The sequence below is a fragment of the Pteropus alecto genome, unplaced genomic scaffold (assembly GCF_000325575.1).
Source record: "Pteropus alecto unplaced genomic scaffold, ASM32557v1 scaffold155, whole genome shotgun sequence".
NCBI lineage: Eukaryota > Metazoa > Chordata > Mammalia > Chiroptera > Pteropodidae > Pteropus > Pteropus alecto.
This window is the reverse complement of record NW_006438113.1, coordinates 2,518,876-2,541,022: the sequence shown is the minus strand read 5'-3', so window position 1 is coordinate 2,541,022 and position 22,147 is coordinate 2,518,876. Positions and strand designations below refer to the sequence as shown.

The window sequence follows — 22,147 nt, the reverse complement described above, 5'->3', positions numbered from 1 at the left end:
GTTTTTGTCTGCTATGTCCCCTCCTTAATTGTCTTCATCATTAACAGTTTATATGCTTTTAAAATTTCTTTACTATCATTTTAGTATAGATTTAAGAGTAAGAGAAGATAAACATATCTCTATTCAAAAGATCTCCCATTTAAAATGTGGAAGAAATATTTTAAAAATTACTTTAGTTATGTGAATGCTTCTTCATGAAACTTCAGTGTGTCACAGCTCAAAATTTGATTTTATCCTTGCACACAACTAAGTTGAAATTTTATACTCATTTGCAAACATAAGAACTTAAATAAGCACTGGCGACCAGTATCTGCTTGAGGCTACACATGAGGGATCTTATAGGGAGGAGTTATCTTTACTTCAATAAACGTGAAGCCCTATTAAGATATGACTGAATACTAGGTAAGAAAGAAGAATGTCCACATAGAAAGTAGTTACGTAATCTCTTTTGTTCTCTTACCTTGATGTTCTCTCCTCCAAGTGGCTTACCCCAAGGCAGTATTCCTTAAACTCACCTAGAATTCTTGTCCTTGATTATTTTTAGCCAAGTTTAGTTAAGCTATTTCTCTTATAAGATTGAATTAAATTTATATAAATAAAGAGAAGCGACTGATGAAATTATAAATAGCATAAAAATGATTTCTGCACCCTGATTCTTACTGGAACATCAGAATTTTATAGAACTCATGAGAACTTTACATATAAATATACAAAATTTCTAATACCTAGTACTTAGGAAATGTATGTTAAATTGATTTTAAGCAAACAATTTTGCAAGTACCTTACCTGCCTTAGTTGCTGATTATCTCTTAATCCAGTGGCCTTTAATTGCTCTCTTCGTTTTCTTGATCCCTAGGACCCAGTCAAGAAGCCCTGCTTGATAAGGATAAATGAGAAACCACTTTTGCATTTTCTGAGACTTCCCCTTAGTGTCTGTTACCAGTTTGAAGAAATTACCTTTGGAATCAGTCTGGGTTTTCCAGAGAAAAAGAAAACACACGCATGCACACACACACACACACACACACACACACACACACACACACACACACACGAGGGAGAGAGACAGACACAGAGACACAGAGAGAGACAGAGACAGACAGACACCATATACCTCTTTCTCAAATTTTCTTGTCACCAATTTTTCAATCATGTTTCTTCTAGGCCCCTAACCATCCAGTCAAACCATTGACCACAACTCATGAATTGATATATAACTGCACATCTGTCCATTTTTCTTTGTAAGCAGAATGAACAACTAGATGCACTGTGGAGTGTTTCGCCCACTGGGAGGATTTCCTTTCATTGCTGTTCTTCCACTGCTATTCTTCCTTACAGAAAGGAACTGTAGTCTTGCAGCCGTCTACTTTCAGGTGTCTGCGTGTTGTTCAGAACCATCTGTAAACTGGACCTGAGTCTTTTCTTCCTCTGTTATCTGATCATAGGGAACTCTCTCCAATGAGACCATAGTGCAGGCTGGGAGAAGAAGACAGTGTAGTGGAAGTGGAGACCATAGGCATTTGAGCTATTCATCATATATCTTAATTATATTTTCAGAGCCTTCTTGGGCCAAATCACATTGATTCCACTTGCATTTGATGGTGAAATGTTGCTCTGCACACCTAATATTATGGCTTTATGTGTCAGATAACACCCAGTTCATGATGGGCAGTTCAGTATTGGTAACTGGGTGGCCCAAGTAAGCATTTAGTCACCTCTGAGACCCAGTAGCAGGCCAGGAGCTGTCTCAAAAAGAGAGTAGGTATCTGCAGAGGATGGTAGCGCTTTGCTCCCGAGAGCCTGCACTGAGATTCACCTATAAAGCTTGCTAAAATCTCCAGTTAGCGTCCTTCTCTGCCACTGCCACTTCAAATACAATGGGAGTTGCTGCATCATATGACCCAAGTGGCAGAGGAACTGAACCTTTTGTTGAGCCTTCTAAGCCTTCAGAAGTAGCAGCTATTCAGCTCACTAGGTAAATGGGCCAGAATAACACACCTAAATGAGGAATATGTTGCCTCCAAAATTTAAAGGGGCCCACTAGGCTTTGTACTTCTTTGTGTTTGGAAGATCCAGATACAGCAACTTATCCTACACCTTAGAAGAGATATCTCAATATGTCCATGTTCCCTACTCGTTCCGTTTCTACAAACAGTTGTTTATATTTTGTTTTGTGTCCCCTACAAACAGTTGTTTATATTCCTTTTTATGTTTGTGGCAGTAATGGTAAATTGATGATTAGACAGTGCTGTTCAAAGTAGCTTATACATGAAATGTTTGTTATTGGTTCATGAGAGTTAAAGTAGCTCTTGTCAGAATAGAAATCAACATTTTTCACTCTTGTGCCACAAATTCTTACCACCAAAGAAAAAAACTGAGCCAAACTAAACTGTTTTGTGACTAGTTGATTGATAGTCTAATGCAAACTTTTATTGTGTTGCAGACAGGAAACAGTTTGTGAACCAGAACTAATCTGTGAGTAACACTGGTGTTACTGTTCTTAACCTGTAAAAGACAAGTCCAAAGAACAGAAAAGATATACAACCAAATATTATATCAGAGGTACCTGTATGTAGTATGCAAGAGAGAAAAAATTGCTCTGGGAATGGAGTTGAAGAAATTTGCTGTATGCCATTATAGAGAAGATATGAAACTGGAAGTTGAGTTTATCAAGTAAAGAATTTTGAAAAGATCGGGGAAATCAGTATGAGCAAAGGTGTAGGTTCTTAAAGTGTGAGCTGCACTTCTCACAGTGACTAAAGGAAAACTCATGAGCATCTAAAATATTCAGAGAGAAAGCCAGAAAAACCAGTGCTCATTTGATACACTTTGAGGTGATTATTAATACAGCTTCTTACCTTACAAAAACTTATTAATAGGAAAGAAGCATTTTAGTTGCATTTATAATAGTATCGATATTTTCATAACTGAAGAGGCCCTTGAAAAAAGATAATTCAACTTTGCTGAAGAATGACAACAAATTGTAGAAAGTGTGATAGAATTAGAGAAATGTCATATTAAAAACCCTGATGAAATTTCTGCTTTATGCCAGGATTATTAATTGTTGTTACAACCAATAGATGATTGGGCGGTGGGTTCCCAGACAGTTCATACAGTGCCAAAGTCACACCATTTAAATTACTTTATAGTTGCAAGAGAAAAAAACACATAATTGTTCATTAGAGAGATCAAACTGTCATTACCCTAATCCAGTGATCAGTTTTCCTATCACTAATGAGTTGCGGTAGCCAGGTACTAAGTATCTTCTGATGTGATACAGGGAATAATGTATATTATACATAATTATATATTATACACAGAATTATGTATAATATGTTCTAGCCAAAAACATTTATTTTTAATTCCTCAGATGATTACTTATAGCTTCCTTTTTACAGGATAAACAGATGAGAGAAGAATAAGAGAAGAAGAAAAGAAACCACATAAATTTAGATTATTGGAAATTCTGTATGACAAATAGTGACGCTCTTTAGCTTGTTAGTGTCCTAAAAAGTTGGCGCGGGGAAGTGACAGTGCTACATTAAAAAGAAATATAGGAACAGCTAGATGTAATGTGAGATTCTGAATTGGATATTGGTTGGACAGATCAACTACAGAGGACATTTTGGGTCAATTGTGGAAATTTGAATATGGCCTATGTATTAGGTGATATAGAAATTTACTGAAATGGAAAGACAGAGACTGTTGACTGAAGAAAGCAGTTTATAAAACAGTGTATACATTATGATCACATATCTTTTTTTAATTAAGTTTATTGGGATAACATTGGTTAATACAATTATATAATTTTCAGGTGTACATTATAATTTGACATCTGTATATTCTATTGTGTGTTTAGCACCCAAAGTCCAGTTTCTTTCAGCTACTATATATTTGATCCCCTTTACCTACTTCAGGTATCTTTTTTAAAAGTTAAATTTATTGAGGTGACATTGGTTAATAAAATTATATAGGTTTCAAGTGTACAATTCTATAATACATCATCTGCATATTACATTGTGTGTTCACCGCCCAGAGTCAAATCTTCCGTCACCATATATTTGACTCCCTTTACCCTTTTCTACCTCCCTCTCACCCTCTTTTCCTACTGGTAACCATTATAATGTTGTCTGTGTCTGTGAATTTTTGTTTGTTTGTTCATTTGTTGCTTTCAGTTTTATATTCCACATATGAGTAAAATCATATGGTTCTTGACTTTTTCTCTGACTTATTTCGCTTAGCATGATCATAGGTCTTTATAGTTATTTTATGTATCAATATCTCCAGAAAGATATGCACTAAGGTGTTAATAGTGATGATATCTAGATGGTGAGAATGTGATGTCTTTTTTTAATTTACATTCTCTAATTTCTAATTTTCTACAATATATATTTACTGTTTTGGAAAAAATTAAAGGTTTTTAAAAAAGTACATGTCCTATTCAAAGATTGGTTAATAATTGGATATGGTTAAAACGTTGGGTGTTAGAGAATAGTCAGGAATGATACATAGGCTTACGGGCAGATTACAAAAGGCCTCCATGCTACAAGAGGAGCTTGGGAATTATTCTGTAGGCAGTAGTAAGCCAGATAAGTGACATGGTCAAATTGACCAAATTCATGTTTTAAAAATATCGCTTGAAGGGATTTGGGGAAAATGAATAGCAGAGGGAATGACTTAAGTAGTAATGTTAAGGAGGCTGTTGCAGACATCAGATTTTAGCCTGAAGTTGTTGAATTTAATTGCTTTGAAAATAATTGAATTTTAGTGCTCTCTTTTCATGCATGTGTTTTGCAGAGTTGCGTATGTAAAACTTTGATATAGTGGTCATACATTGCATACTGGGCATTTTTCTAGGTTCTCTAATACACATTACCTCTAGTCCTTGAAAAGTAGATAATGGCTTCACCTATCTCATAGTTGAAGAAGTTGAGGCTCAGAAAGCTAGAGATAAAACAAGGACTTTTTACTCCATTCTTTGTCACTCCAAAGCCTTTTGTACAGTGTGGTGTTCTAGGGGATACACTGAGGGACAAGAGGGAGAGGGGAATGTGAAGGCAGCCTTTAGCACTCTCCTTACACCATCAGCCTATATCCCTTCAGACAAACCTAGAGCAATGGAATCTTTATTTTATTAAATAAGCCTCTATTTAAGAGTTCCCTTGAACAGAGTTTTCATTGCACACAATAAAAATTTTAATTGTAAGCCATTTGGCCTTTGACCTATTTTTTTGTTTTTGTTAGGCATAGCTCAAGGTTACTTCACAGTTTAAATAGCACTTTCATGTACTGTATTTTCTTCACAGCAATACTATGGGATAGAGAGGACAGCAGTAATCCTATTTTAATAATCAGAAAAGTGAGACGCCAAGATTTAATTGCATTTCTCCAGGTCGTCCAGTTGCATACTAGTGCAGTATGTATTTTAAACCCAGGGCTCTTGAAATATTTTAACTTAATACCTCTTTAACCCATTTCCTATTCGCCCCAAGTATACTCTCTGGCAGTGCTTGCAGCTGCAGCATTTACCCCCGAGGTAACTTGCAGATTACAGTCCTAACCTTATCCCCAAAGTTTGCCACAAAATATCTCACTTTTATTATTATTTTTGCATCACTTTAGTATAGCGATAGTCTTTGGAAACAAGTGACATCATTCTATTCATAGCATTCTGTTTTTAATAGTGGTATTTCCATTTACAAAATACAGTAATTCTCAAATTGCTGAAATTGTCAAATCCTAGGAAACATAGCCTTCCTACACATGATGTTAAATGAACACTGGCAGCAGGCTGCATTATTTTCTAAATGCGAAAAGGGTTGAATTTTTAAAAAAAATTTTTCAGTTACAGTTGACATACAGTATTATATTAGTTTCAGGTGTACAACATAGTGATTAGACATTTGTATAATGTACAGTGATTATCCCAATGGTATCTAGTACCCATCTGACACCATATGTAGATATTACATTATTATTGATTACATTCCCTATGCTGTAAGTTTAGTACTTCTTATATTGTATTGTTTAATTTAGAGAATTTTAAATAAGAACTTTGATCCTGATTTGAAGAACATGGGGACATATAGAAAAAATATTTTTTTTTGTGGTATTTTGTGTCCTTACTTTAATTCCCTACATCTTATTTTAAACATTTGAAGCATAATATGCATATAGAAAAAGAATCATTCATAAATTTCTATCTCAGTGAACTTTTAAAAACTGAAAATACACTTAGCCAGCACCCAGTAAGAAATAGAACATTACCAAAACTCCAGAACAGAAGCTTCTTCTAGTCACCACCTCACATTTCTAATGGTGACTACCTGATTTCTGAAAACATAAATGTGTTTGCCTGTGTTTGAACTTTATGTAAATGAAATTATATATACTCTTTTTTAATTTGGCTTCTTTTGCTCAACATCGTATTTGTGAGCCGTCTAATTTTTGCATTCATTCTCATTGCCGTAATAAGTATTACATGATGTGAATATACCACAATTTACTTCATTTGTTCTATAGTTGATAGGCATTTAGGCAATTTCCAGTATTTGGTTGTTATGAATAGTGCTGCTACAGTATTCTAGTATATTTTTTTTGTGAACATATGTGTGTATTTTTGTTGCTATGTACCTGTGAGTAGAATAGCTGGGTCATAAGATGTATAGATATTCAGCTTTAGTAGATATTGCATAATAGTTTTCCAAAGTGATCATGCCCATCTATTTTCTTCCCTCATTTCTTTTCATTATTTTCCCTGTTCATTTTTATCATGTTATCACATTCAGTATCTATTTTGACCTTGGAGTAGGAAATGAAAAATCTAAGATAGAATAAATAATGAGAAGGGCATGATGATATCTCTTTCTGACATTTTCTTTGAGATTAAAAAATATTTGATCCCAATAATTCATGCACTGTCAACCTGTTTGCAGATAAAAATAAAGTATATAATAGTGTTTAAAGAACTTCTAAGTCTGGTGTACAAATATTTTATTTCCTCTTGCCTCTAGTGTTAAGAATACAACCAATAATTTTCCCTCATATAATTCTCTCTCGTCCCTCTCTCCTCTCTTTATATGTGTGTATGTGTGTATGTGTGTAGTGGTGAGTGGATGAAATATTTAAAACATAGCAACAGCATCTGGGTGAGTGCACTGAGAGTTAAGAAGCTATTGAATGATTGTCACTGGTGGCAGAGAACCATAGAAAAGTCAGGGAACTTATGCTTCTTGTATCCCCAGACTTTTCTCATCACTCAAGGGGGGAAAAAAGTGTATGAAACATACCATAGAGCACATACAACAGAAGGGTACAATTTAATGAATAATGTTCCCATCCAGGTTAAGAAATAGGACGTTAAGAAGCTCCCTATATTCTCCTTCCTGGCTGCAGTGCATTCCCTTTCCAGAATCTAGCATTTTCCTTTTTTTCTCTGTTTTTAACCACCTATGTTTGTATCCCTATAAATACTTGTTTTGCTTATTTTAGAACTTTATGGAAATGAAATTACATAAGTATTTCTCTGTGACTTCTTTCATTCAGCATTTAAGGTTCATTCATATTTATGTTTAGTTCAACTTCATTAACTTTCATTTTTGTATTCTTTTGTGTGAAAAACAATAATTTCTTTGTTCATTTTATTCTTGATGTCCACTTGATTTCTATTCAGAGTTTTTTGTTTGTTTGTTTGTTTGTTTGTTGCTATAACAAATAATATTGATATGAACATTGTCCGGGTACACATGTGCAGAGATTCTTCTGGTGTAACTAATTAGGAGTGGAATTTATGAATCATGAGGCATGGGAATATTCTACTTTAGAAATACCAAACTATTTTCCAAAATTATTTAATCTGTTTTACTCCTCTCAAGTAGTAGGTGTTATTTTCCATTGTCCCACATCTGTGCAACATTTGATATTATCCAGCTTCTAAATTTTTGTCATGTGATGAGAATATGGTCATATTTAATTGCAGCTATATTCTGTATTCCTTTACAAAACTTCAGTAATAAAGTTGAGCTTCTCTGTATGTTTATGGAATGTTTGTTGCCTGGTCATGTCTTTTGTCTGTGTTTGCGCACACACATGCATGTTTTTATCTTTGTGTGATTTAGAGTTTTGTATATTCTAGAAGTAAGAATTTTGCTAGTTGTATGTGTTGCAAATTTCTTCTGTGGCCTACGTTTTACTGTATGGTGTGATATCCTTTGTTCTTTTAGAAAATCTTGTTTAGGAAATCCTTCCTTGGTCTTTGGTCACAAAAGTAATCTTTTTTTAAAAGTTAGGAGTTTAGACCTTTACAATTAAATTACAAATACCTCAAAATTGACTTTGCTATATGTAAGGTGTGAGATAGAGATCTGCTTTCTTTTTTTCCATGTGAATAATCTGTGGGTTCAGTACTAAAAGTATTAAAAGTGTGTTTCTTCTCTGATATGCAGTGCCTGCCCTTAAAAAAAAACCAGATGCCCTTTTATGCTTCACTATCCCAGTGCCAAGTTATATAATCTGTTGCTTTTATATTAAGATTTGATAATATATCATGGTGTTCCCGATCTTGTTCTTCTAAAGTATCTTAACTATTCTTAGTCTTTTGCTTTTTTCATAAAATGTTAGAATCTTTTTATTGAGTCCAATGAAAAACTCTTTTGGGATTTTAAATGGAAAAGCATTGAAGCAATAGAACAATTTCAGGAAAAATTAACATCTTAGAATATTTAGAATTAATATCCAAAATGTGATATATTGATTTAGTTTAAATAAACTACTTTTTCCCTTAAATGCCTTGTATAATTTTGTTAGATATATTTCTAGGATTTAAAGTTTTTGTTGCTATTGTAATACAATAGAATAGAATGTTGCTGGTATACAGAAATGTAATAGACCGATTTATCGAGTTTGCGTATAGCAATCTTCATACCATTATTGTTAACACTAATAATTTATCATTAGATTTATTTGGAATTTTAAATTTAGATAAGCATATAAACAGTAATAATAGTTACATTTTCCCTGTCCAATGTTTGTGTTTCTTCCTTGCTTATACGCTGGCTAGGAACTCCAGTGTAGTATTGGATTACTCCTGTCTTGCTCCTGAACTTAACAGGAACACTTTCGATGTTTGACTGCTAAGTGTGATATCTACTATATCTATTTTGTGGATACTGTTATGAGATGAAGGAAATTATTTTATTTTATCTTTTAATATAAAATTTTTTTTGAAACATTCTCATTCTTACAAAAACATTTCAAGTACTTTCTTCACATTTCATGAAGTTTTTTCTGAACCACACAAGAGTAAATTACCTGCTGAAGCATATAACCCCCCCAGACATTGTGTTTATTTCTTACTAATAAAGATTTTTCCCCTGTATAACCATAGCACAGTCTCAAAATCAGACAATCAGCATTGTTCGATTATTACCATTTAATCTTCAGAGCCTGTTCAAGTTTTGCCATTTGTCCCAGTAATATCCTTTATAGCAAAAGATCCAGTTCAGAATTACATATTGCTTTGTGAATGTATTATTCTCATTGCATCCAGTTAGATGGCACATGATTTTGGTTTGTTCCATTAGTGATATTAGCTTTGATCACTTGATAATACTGTTGTCTGCTAGCTTTCTCAACTGAAATTGCTCTTTTCCCCTATATAATTAGTATTTTGTAGGGAAGAATTTTGAAACTATATAAATATCCTATTTCTTGTCAAATTTCCAATTTATTCAGTAATTTAATATAGATTAGTATGCACTTGTGGTTTCTTACCAATCAGTTATAAATGGGAATATAATTTATTTTGATCTTAGACTGCCCAAGATTTGGCATTTGAGAACTCTTTCAGTTTGGCTTCTATTTTTTTGACTTGTGTACCCATCATTCTTTGATTCATTCTTTCCTTTTTGCAATACAAGATTTCCTGGGCTTATTTAGTATGTTCCCTAACCCAGCCTGGAAACAGCCATTTTTTTCAAGGAGCCCCGTGGAAAATGGTATTTAGAAGCCAAGATCTGGGGGCCAGGTGTGCTTATTGCTATTGGGGTTTCAGTGCCCTTAAGCCCCTTTAAAACGAGCTTGTGTTTGTGGGTGTTTATATGCATACTGTGACTATATTTCTATACCTATCTATGTTGAAAACAATTCATACTCATACCTTTAATTCCAATCTAAATACATCATTTCTCTTTTATCATATTTATAACTCCCTTCTCTGACAGTGAGAAAATTGGTTTCTGTTTTCCTTAATATATTTACTCATTTGACCAATCCTCCTGTGCGTAACCAACTTTCTACCACTACTGTTACCTCCTCCTCTCCTGTATAGTTGCCCTCCTCACCCCACTAAGATTATGAATCTGCATACATGGTGGCTTCCCACCGTCTATGTACACCTTCCTCACCCTGTTTGGGCTCTGACACCCTACATCAGTATCCCTCTCCATTTGGATGCGTTCTCACTCTCCTTGAGCTTGACATCACTTGTCAGTTGATGTCCACACATGGATGCCTTCCTCACTTTACTTGGGTCTGATACCCAAGTAAGATAGAAAGAAGACACAATTCTTATCCCATACTTAGTGCATTGTACTTAAAACTGCACATTATAATTGGTTAGTGGGTTTTGAAATAAATTTTGTTCATTGTAACTATAATTTTGTTCCTAATAAAGTAAAATACTATAGTAACTCTCAGGGGGTATCACATATAATAAGAACAAATTTTTTGTGTGAAACTGGTTTGACATGTGATATTTGTATCCATCTGTCCATCCATTCATCCTTATTTAAATATAAGCATACACACATATTCATGTATATGTGTGTATATATATATGCGTACTTGGTTGTAATATAAAATGTATTTTTTATTGTGGGTCATGATCCAAAAACAAACAACTAAACCTGTTGTAGTAGATAAATAGTATTATACTCAAACTCCAAGGATATTAAATCATAGATTTAAATTAGAAATAAATAATCACTGCATTGATAAAATGTTGAATCATCAATAAATTTACCCAGATTTTTTGTGACATTTTATAAAGAAAGCTTCAAAGCTTTGTATAAAAGATTTAAAGAAAATTCTTATGTTCTGTAGAAGGCTAAATATTGTAAAAATAGATATTAATGTAGTAACCAAGACAGCTACCTTATAGTCTAGGAGGACATACAAGTATTAAATAATTGTAAGAATGAAGTGTTACAAAGGGCAAAGATAAGATACCATCTGAGTATATGATTGGAACTTATGGTTCTTTCCAGTACTGTCTATAGTTATAATAGAATTTCAGGCAAAATCACAGTAGCCAGTTCATCAACTCCAAAATTGACTCCAAAATTATTAACACCAAAGACTAAGGTTTGTATACAGTGAGAAAGACAATAGGAAAAGGGGTAGGGGGAGGGCAGGAAGCTCTTTAGAGCAAGGTATAATATTTACACCAATAGAATCAGAAGATATAGAAAACCCAGAATATGTGCTTATCTACAAAAAAAAAAAAAAGAAAATTGGACACAGGTTTTTAAAGTAAATGTTGAGAAAATCTCAGTAGTATAGAAGCAATTATTTAGCTTTTTGTTTTATGCTATAGTAAATTCAAATGTTTGAAGAGTCGAGTATTTTTATTAAATGTAAAAAAATTAGAAGAAATTTACAATTAATATTTATAAGTGTCACACCTGTGAAAAAGGATATTCTGATTCAGATATGTACAGATTAAATACTTAGGTTTAATGTAAAAATCTAAACAGAAGAAATTTCTAAATAATATTTGCTTAGACTATGTAGAGCCTATCCATATAAAACAACATTAGTCAATTTGAATGCACGGTAGATTTTTCTGTTTTAAAAATGTTTTTGTCCCAACCATCTGTGGGCATCACCTTATCTCCGAAGCATATATTGAAAATTAGACTTCATAAGTCTGTATTTTTTAAATCCTCTCAAATGTAGTTTAAATTATTAGATTTTAAATCCCATAGGTGAATTACAGCATTACTCTAAATTCTTAGTGCAGTCTAGATTCTGTGTGATGTGATGTAATTTTTCATCCATATATTTTTGTTTTTAAAAAAGTGACTTTTTGAAAGAAAATGAAAAAATCAATCTCTCTTTCTCTACTTCCTTTCCTGGGATCCCTCTTGTGATTGTGTTGTAGTCTATCTGAAACACAAGGCAGCTTTGTTGACATCACTGATGATGCTTGTCAGCAGAGATTAGTCAACACTGCCAAAATTTTTTGTTGGTTATTTCAGGTATTCATGTCCATTTCAGCTGCTCTGGAACTCATAGGAAAATCTCAGTTTTTGCAAACTCATGGAAGAACCACCTGGGTAAGATGGAGTTTATTATAGGGTTTTTCCAGCAAGATAATATGTAGGAGAGTTATAATATTAGAACAAAATTATACTTTTATGCTGTGTCAAAAAAAGTGGAAGATGGTTTGCTTACATTAGTCACCTAATGCTCTTAGAATAGAGGAAGGCTTATCTATCTTTTTGAATCTTAATCAAACGCTATGACATAGGGTTAGTTAAGATTAATTGCATTCAGAGTTCAAAAATCCTAACTAGAATTTATAGAAATTGCTGAGGCATTTCATTCAGTGAATCAGCCCAGAATACTTGGACAATCAATTAACTATGAATTGCTAATTCTTTTGTGCAGTGATGGGTTGTAGTTTTATGTGTTATTTATTGCATTTATTATGTAAAATGCTTACGACATTGCTCAGCACTGGTCAGTAGCTGTTAGCTCCTTAGTACGTGTAATGTGAAGCATGGACATTGCATGCATGATTAGTCAATATATTTTTTAAAAGAGAAGGTTTTGTTTCCATTTCGTAACCCCTCCCTCCCCCCCACAAACAATGGTTAAAGAAGCTTTTTTTCAAAATATTTCCTAATTTTAGCTTGGATACTTTTCATCTTAGTCAAGAGTTAATAGAGAGTAGTACTACCATTGGTTAGTGTCAAAGTTATTTGGAGGGGATATGGTTTTATTGATTGATTCAGTTAGAGGTTATATTCATGATCTTTAAGCTCTGGTACTTTGATGGAAATAATAACTTTTTCTGTTAAAAAAATGAGACTTTTTTATTTTTTGAGTCATAGCTGTAACTCAAACAGTAATAACTCCCAATTGTCTTTGGCTGTATTATAAATTTATTTTATTTAGAATAATTCTTTTCAGCTTTAAAAAATATTGGTTTGGTGTTATGGGGCTTTCATTTTTTTAATTGCTTTCTAATGTTAGTACATTAATAATAAGGAATAATACTTATATGATATAAACTCTTTGGAATGTGTTGATATTTTCTTTGTATCCTAAAGTATAGGAAAGGAAAAAAACTTTTCCTTAGAGGGCCACGTAGTAAATATTTTAGCTCTTTCAGACAAGAGGCATATTTGAGGCATATCTACATAAAATGCTTACAAAATTATATATAATGTACTCATTTAAAAATGTAAAAACTATTCTTAGCTGATGGACTATAATGAAAACAGGCAGCTGGCTGGATTTGTCCAGTTTACCATAGTTTGTTAACCTCTGGCTTAGAGCATGGTCAATTTTTGTGACTGTTATGTTTGTTTGAATAGATTGTTTATTCTCTTTATATATTTTAGGTAGCAGTATGTCTATTATATTTAGCTTTTAAGTTGTTTATATTTTATTTATCCTTGTTAAATTATTGTCTTTGATCTATTGAGTTTTGAGAGTAATGTTAATTTCCTGCTATAATTATGGATTTTTCTCAATTTCTGCTTTTAACGCTGTCAATTTTTGTTTTAGTATCTTCAAGCTGTTTTATTAGGACAGTGGTCCTCCTTATCTTTACTTTCCTTGATTTCAGTTATCTGTGGTCAGCCATGGTCCAAAAATATTAAATGGAAAGTTCCAGATATTTTAAGAGACCATATTCACATGGTCTCTTTTATTGCAGTAAATTATAATTCTTCTATTTTATTATTAGTTATTATAGTTAATCTCTTACTGTGCCTAATGTATAAATTAAACTTTATCACAGGTATGTATAGGAAAAGACATTATATAGAGAGTTTTATACTATCTGCAGTTGTAGGCATCCACTGGGGGGTCTTGGAACCTATCCCCCGTGGATAAGGAGGAACTACTGTGTATAAATTTTTGTGATTGGTACATGTTAGTGGATTGTTTCTCTCATCGGTAATTAAAGTCTTTGCTTATAGTTATTAATACTTTTCGTCTTTAATTCTACCTTGCCTCTTGTGTTATAATCATATTGCTATATCAGTTTTATTTCATTTTTTTTTTTATTTTTTTACGATACTTGAGATTTATCTGGAGGTTCTCTTTTTGCTTGCTTTTAGTTTTTTAGTCAGGTCTTATATTAGTTTTCTAGGACCACCATACCAAAGTACCACAAGCTGAGTGGCATATAACAACAGAAATTTATTCTCTCACACTTCTGGAGGCTAGAAATACGAAATCAAGCTGTTTTTAGGACCATGCACTCTCTCTGAAGGCTCTGGGAGAGGAATCTCCTTATCTCTTAATATCTGGTAGTTGCTGGTGATCCGGGACATTTCTTGGCTTGTAGATACATTAACTCGAATCTCTTCCATCTTTATGACCTATGTGTCTGTGTGTTCAAATTTCTCTTATAAAAATACCAGTCGTATTGCATTTAGGCTCCACTCTAACCCAGTATGACCACAACTTGATTACATATTCAAAGACCTATTTCCAAAACAGATCACATTCACAAATTCTGGATTAGCATGACTTTCTAGGAAGATACTATTCTACCTAGTACAGTTCTATTGAGGCATAATCTATGCAGTAAAATTCAGACATTTTTGTTGTACAGTTCTGTGAGCTTTGACAAATGCATGCATTTGTGCAGCTTTTATAGTCATACCCCCAAATTCTTTAAAAAAAAAAAAAAAAATTTAGTCGATCCCTACAGTCATTGCTGGCTCCTGGCAGCTGCTGATCTGTTTTATGTCTCTGTAGTTTTACCTTTTCAAGACTCACATAAGTAGAATTGTATATAGCCTTTTGAGTTTGGCTTTTTTTCACTTATCATAATTCATTTCAAATTTATTTATGCTATTCCATGTATTAGTAATTTGTTCTGTTTATTGCGGAATAGTATTCCATTGTAGCATGTACCACAATTTGTTTATCTATTTACCAGGTGAAGGAAATTTGTATCACTTTCCAGTTTTTGGCAACTATGAATCAAACGCTGTAAACACTCATGCACTCATACATTTTCATGTATGCATTCTCTTGGGTAAATACCTGGGGATGGGATTGCTGGGTAGTATGATAAGTAATATATTCAACTTTTTAAGACACTGCCAAACTGTTTTTCAAAGTGGCTGCATAATTTTGAATTCTCAGTAATGATTAATGAAACTTACAATTGTTCTGTGTGCTTGCCCACATTTGGTATTGACAGTAGTTTTCAAAAGCCTTTCTCTTGGGTGTATGGTAGTATCTCATTGTGGTTTTAATTTGCATTTGCCTAAGGACTAATGATATTGAGCTTTTTTTTTCATATGCTTGTTTTCCATTTATCTTTGGATAAGTGTCTGTTCTTTTGTCCACTAACAGAATTGTTCTCTGTTTTAATATGGATTGTTGATAGGTCTTTATATATTTATACATAAATACTTTATCAGGTATGTAAATGATGAAACAAATGAATATTGAAAAATGGAATTAGCTTTTTTGGCAGCAGTATACAATGTGAGTTAATGAAGTCAGTTAAAAACCCTAGACCTTCACATTCTCATTATTTTGTTGTTGCTATTATTTAAAAAATAGCAGCTGCTATCTATTAGTTAAGCACTATGCTCAGTATGTTACCTGAATTATTGCAAATATTTTCTCCCAGACCATGGCTTCTCTTTTCATTCTGTTAATCATTTTTTAAAGAACAGAAGTTCTCTTGGAATCAAATTTATCAGTTTTTTATGATAATGTTTTTGGTACCATATCTAAGGAATCTTTGCCTGTCCTGAGGTCACAAAATTTTCTATGTTTATTTGGAGAAGTTTTATAGTTTTAAGTTTAACATTTAGGTCTGCAGTCTGTTCTGAGACTTTTTGTATATGATGTGAGGTATGAGCAAAGTTAATTTTATTGCATATGGATGTTCTAGCACCATTTGTTGAAAAGACTGTCTTTTCTCTATTGAATTACCTTTGTACTTTTGTCACAAATGCCTTTGAGCGTATATGTGTAGGTCTGTTTCTGGACTCCATTCTGTTCCTTTGATCAGTGTTTGTCCTTTTGCTAGTATCATACTCTTGATTACTATAGCTTTATAGTGAGTCTTGAAGTAGTGTGACTCCTCCAACTTTTTCTTTTCAAAATTGTTTGACTCTTTTTTGTTTTTGTTTTGCCTAACTATATAAATTTTAGAAGCAGCTTTTCTATTTTTACAAAAAATTCTGAGAATTGGTTGGGAGGGCACTGATCTATAGTGAATTTGGAAGAGACTGATATCTTAACAAGATCGAGTCTTCCAGTCCATTAACAATATGCCCTCCATTTACTTGGGTCATCTCTGATTTCTTTCATCTATTTTTGTTTTTAATATAGTTTGTCTATATTTTGTTAGATTTGTACCTAAATATATATAAATGGTAGTCTTTTTTTCTTTTTTTTTAATTTCAATTTTCAGTTGTTCTTTACCAAAGAAATAGTAGATTTTTGCATATTGACATTGTATTTCGTGACTTTCCTAAATCAGATATTAATTGTAGTAGTATTATTATAGATATTTTGGGATTTTTTATACCAAAAATTGTATTGTTTGGCTGGAAAAGGTTTTATTCCTTTCCTTCCTACTTGTCTTTTTCTTTTCCCCCTCACCTAATTTCAGTGGATAGAAACTCTAGTTCAATATTCAAATAAGTAGGAGTGCCTTGTTCTGTGTTTTAGGGATCAGACATTCAGTCGTCCGCTGTTAAATATGATGTTAATTGTAGGGTTTTTTAGATAGACTTGATCAGATTGAGCAAGTTCTATTCTTACTTTGTTGCTGAGTTTTTATCATGAATGGATGTTGAATTTTGTGAGTAACTTTATCTGCATCTATTGGTATTATCATATAGATCTTTTATCTCTTGATATGGTGAATTACATTGTTTTTTGACAGTAGAACCCACTTTACATTCCCAAGATCAACCCCACTAGTTCATGTCTTTTCCTCTTCTTATATTGTTGAATTTGATTCACAGGACTTTTGTGTATGTGTTCATGAGGGATATTGATCTCTATAGTCTTTAGTAAAGGTAAATGCCGGCCTCATTAATTGATTGGAGTAATCTTATAATTTAATTAATTAGGTTTCTTTTTTCGCCAAAAGATCGTGTAAAACTGATATTATTCCTTTAAATTATGGAAGAATTTGCCAGGAAAATATCCGTTCTTCAGTATTTCTTCTGTGGAAGGTTTAAGCTAATTCATTTTATTAATAATCACAGATCTACTCAAGTAGTCTGTTTCATCATTGGTGAGTTTAGGCAGTTTGTGATTTTTGAATAATTTCTCCATTTTATGTAAGTTGTCAAATTGGTATGCTTAGAGTCACTCATCGTACAATTTTCCTTATTTGCTTTTAATACTTGATATATCTGTAATGATATCCTTACTTTCATTCCTGATTTATGTCTTCTGTGTCCTGGAATGTGTTTGATTTGTGCCTTCTATCTTTTGCTCTTTGGCAGTTTTACTAGAGGCTTTGCAATTGTCAGAAAACTTGTATTTGGTATCATTGATTTCTCTCTCTTTCCTGATTTTCAATTTCATTAATTTCTGCTCCATTATTTTCTTCTTTTGCTTGTCCTGGGTTTATTTTGCTCCAGTTTTGGATGTGACACTTTTGTTTTAATGTAAGCATCTCACGATAATTTTCACTCTAAGCACTTGCTTTAGTTGCATTCCATAAATTTTGATATGTGGTGTCTTCATTTTTCTTCAATTCAAAATATTTTATTTATCTTGAGGCCTTTTCTGTTGACCCAAAGATGATTTAGAAGTTTGATATTTACTTTTTAAGTGTATGAAGGTTATCCTTTTGTTATTGATTTCTAGTTAGTCCTTTGTTCAGAGAACACACTTTATTTTTTATTCTTTTAAATTGAGCTTGTCAAATAATGAAGGTTCACGTCTTTCAACAAATTTGAAGTTTGTTTATCTATTATTTATTCAAATATTTTTTTCTGCTCCACACTGTTCTGTGACTTAGATGACATGAATGTTAGATCTGTTGTTGTTGTCCCAAAGCTTCCTCAGCAGGCTGTTTTTGTTATTTGTGTTTTCCAATTTTTTTCTTTTCATTATTCGGATTGGATGATTTCTGTTGACCTACCTTCAAGTTCACTTTGTCATCTTAAATGCTGGCATTTAGTCCATCTAGTATATTTTAAAATTTGGTTATTAAATCTTTAGTTCTAAAATTTTCATTTGTTTCCACTTCATATGTTGTTTCTTTGCTGAAACTTCCTCTTTCTATTCCCTTCAAGACTTTTCTCTTAGTTTTGGAAAATTTTTATAATACTATTAAAATCTCTTCCAATTAATTTCAACTTCTTTGTTATTTTGGCATTGATATCTGTTGATTGTCCTTTTCTATGTGAGTTGAGATTTTCCTTGTTTGTATGTTGAGTACTTGGATCTTGTTTAAAGGCTATGGAGAGTATTAATTTTTTTTTTTTTTTTTAAGCAAGCCGACAATCTAATTGTTCGCGCGATACATTCCCACTAGCCACCTTTGAAATTTTTATAATACTATTAAAATCTCTTCCAATTAATTTCAACTTCTTTGTTATTTTGGCATTGATATCTGTTGATTGTCCTTTTCTATGTGAGTTGAGATTTTCCTTGTTTGTATGTTGAGTACTTGGATCTTGTTTAAAGGCTATGGAGAGTATTAATTTTTTTTTTTTTTTTTAAGCAAGCCGACAATCTAATTGCGTTCGGGCTACAAGTTCCAACTAGCCACCTTTGGAAACATCAGTTCTGTTTCCAGAGCCTTTGCCATACTCTTCAGAACTGTTCTGAGCGTACTGTACCTCCTAGAGGCTAGTTTGGGACCTGAGCAGTGGTCTTAGTTTATTTCTCAGAATCTTTGACGTGCTATTTAGAATTGGATCCAAACAAGTGCTCCTGAAGGGTGAACCTAGAAATTTACATACAAATATTTCCTGTTCTGCTGCGCACTTCTCACAACTACACCTAGGTTCAAGGCAAAGTGATAATGTGCTTGTATTGTCTCCCATTCCTTGGGGTTCCTGCTTTGCAATGGGCAGGAAAATGTTATACATGTTTGGGAATAAGTCAAATTTTACATTTCCTCTTTTCTCAAATATATACTTGTATGTAGTACTGGCCTTGGTTTTATATGTCAAGGCATTTACAGCAGAGATAAACTTTGTATTGACAGGAATCTTGTAAAATTTCTTCTTTTTAACATTTTTAAGGTGGTTTTCTGAGAACTTTGTTTTTCATTAAGATATTGCCTCATCTATGCTGGTAATTTGGCAAAAACTTATTCTTCACTGTCAGTCAGTTTTACCTATTGAACTTTTCTACATACACATTCCTAGGCCCCATCCATAGAGATTCTGATTTAGTAGGTATACATTACAATAAATAAAGAAGAAAGTGACCTACATGCTATGTCTTCTATTTTAGCACTTTTATTTTAGCGCAGGGCATTTCCATGCTCTGGGAGATTTTCTTCAGGACAGATATGTCTGAGGAAGACTGCAGTGGTATTGCTTCTTGAAAGTTGTCAATTCAGTGAGTGTCCCAAGGCAGCTAGGTACCATCTGAATAAATTGTCCAAAGCGAATTTGTGCTGTCTTGATCAAGGGCTCAGTCCCTCAGCATCATCTCAGGCATATTCTTCACTAGTTCATCTTTCTTGAGGTTGTCTCTGAATCGTTGAACATGCCATTTCTTAGCTAGTGGTTCCTAAACCAATTTGACAAGGATTAGGACTTAATACTATCCTGTCATTTTCTTTATTGCATTTAAGAACAAAAAGTTTAATTTTTAAAAATTTTTTTTATTGAGGTATAGCATACATCCAGTAAACTACTTAAGGTGTACCCATCTTAAGTATACAGCTTGAACCTTGCATATGTATGTACCCATGTAACCACCATACATTCAAGGCAGAACATTTCCATCATCCTCGTTGGTTCTTTTATGCTCCTTTCTAATCAGTAACCTCTTTCCCAAGTCATCTACTGTTCTTCTGATTTCTAATACCACATATTAGTTTTACCTGTTCTCAGATTTCATGTGAAGAGACATACAATATGTATGTATACTCAGTTGTCTAGTATTTTGTGGACAAGCCTTGTTGAGTTATGTATTACTGTTCCTGACTCCTTTATATCCAGAACACCACATCTAAACCAAAACAGATTTAATTTGACTTTGATTTTACATTTTTAGTAGTTGAGATAATCTTAAAATTCTTTAGGAAACTTGTCATATTTCTTTTCCCACTCTAAAACTTTCAGTGGCTTTCTGCTTCACCCACTCATATAGTGTGTTATTTATTTCCACAAAGTATTCTTGCCCTCTTTTTTTCTCTTCCACATTTCCTTCTGTAAGTGCATAGAGATGAAAAGATTTCTAAAATCTTATTTTGTTTGTTCTTTGCCATGCTAGCATTTGGTCTGTGATGAATTCAGATTTAACTGAATGTCTGCAGTTATTGTATTAATTCATGTTTTCCTTCTCTTCTTTCTGACAGCATGATGGAAGTGGTTCATTACATGATATCCAACTATCATTGCCATCTAGTCCAGAACCAGAAGACGGTGATCAAGTAAATAAGGTATGACTAGGTAGTCATGCTGAATTTTTTCAAAAAAACTTTTTATTACCAAAATTATAAAGCAACAACAATTAAAACATTTAATAATAAATTATTAATAACTCTAATTTTACTGTCTTGAGTTTTAACAGGTTTGCTTTTTAACTTTTACTACCCGATTAAGTTAAAATGATATCCCTGTGGGACTTTGATTTGTTTTTCAGTTGAATAATCATTTGTCTCTGTATTACTACTGGTACAGGATTCTTTTTTATAAAGTCATTGAAATTTTTAAATTTTTATAATTGTGAATAACAGTTTTAAAAATACAACCTCTACTAAAAATTAAATGGTCAGTAGGTACTTCTCATATCATATCGCATATCACAGCATTGACGAAATATACTGAAAATGAGATTAATTTATCTTTTTCATGTTTAAAAATATAGAATGCAAATACATTTTAGTGAATGTTTGAAAGTATATTTTTTATATTCTCATCTTTAGGTCTATTTTTAGTTGAAGAAAGCTCTTTTGCAGCTATTTCTGAAGCATGTATTTATTTCTTAAGTACACACAAGTATTTTTGATTTATTTAGTATTTCCAAATAAAATAATTGTTTGCTTTTACATTCTGTTTTCAGGGTATACTAGACAGTGTTTGCTAGTCGTCTGCAGTAACAATGTCAAAATAACAGTGACTTACAAAAAGAAAAGTTTATTTGTCACTTGTTACTTCTCAGTATTTTACATATCAGCTGTAGATTAGTTGGAACTCTGCTTCATATATCTTCTTCGTTTTGGGATCCAGGCTGAAGATATCCTGAGACATAGTACTTTTGTACTTGAAGAAAAAGAGAATTGGCAGAACAACATGTGGATTCTGTTTGGGTGTAGCATATGTTACTTCAAAATAAGTCAAGTGACCAAGCCTGTTATTAGGGGTCAGAGAAGCTTAAGTTTCTCACAGGATATGGAGTGACTTACTGGGAACAAGATTGTATATAAAACAGTCAAAAGAATAAGAATATAAGATAGTAGCCACATCTCATTATCTAATCTTGTATTTTCAACGTATTACCTGTGTGCCCTTGCATAAACTTCTTCCCATCTTTGGGCTTCATTCAGTCCTATTGCGAGTATTATAATATACTAAATTAGCTGGTCCGCAGCAGAACATGTCTTTAAAAAAAAAACTTTTATATATACTCAGTTGAGAACCATTGACTTAGATAATCTCTGATTATCAATTCAGTTTTGCAACTGACATTTTAAAAGCAAAGTTGACTTTTTTCCCGCATTCTTTTTTTATGA

General features: G+C 32.8%; 1 protein-coding gene across 14 annotated transcripts in view; it reads left to right on the top strand.

The window, feature by feature from the left end:
- The window catches only part of CCSER2 (coiled-coil serine rich protein 2), a 170,424-nt gene that overhangs the window by 105,045 nt on the left and 43,232 nt on the right, over positions 1 to 22,147 (top strand). For 13 of the 14 annotated variants that reach the window (XR_003047383.1, XM_006915455.3, XM_025049343.1 and 10 more), the window contains one exon: positions 20,771 to 20,854. Coding sequence is in view for 13 of the 14 variants with exons in the window: in XM_006915455.3 (XP_006915517.1) it covers positions 20,771 to 20,854 (84 nt within the window). In the remaining variant the exon portion in view is untranslated. Of the gene's footprint in view, positions 1 to 856; positions 3,824 to 20,770; positions 20,855 to 22,147 lie in introns of those variants that run through there. The other variant, XM_025049347.1, reaches the window with a different exon arrangement.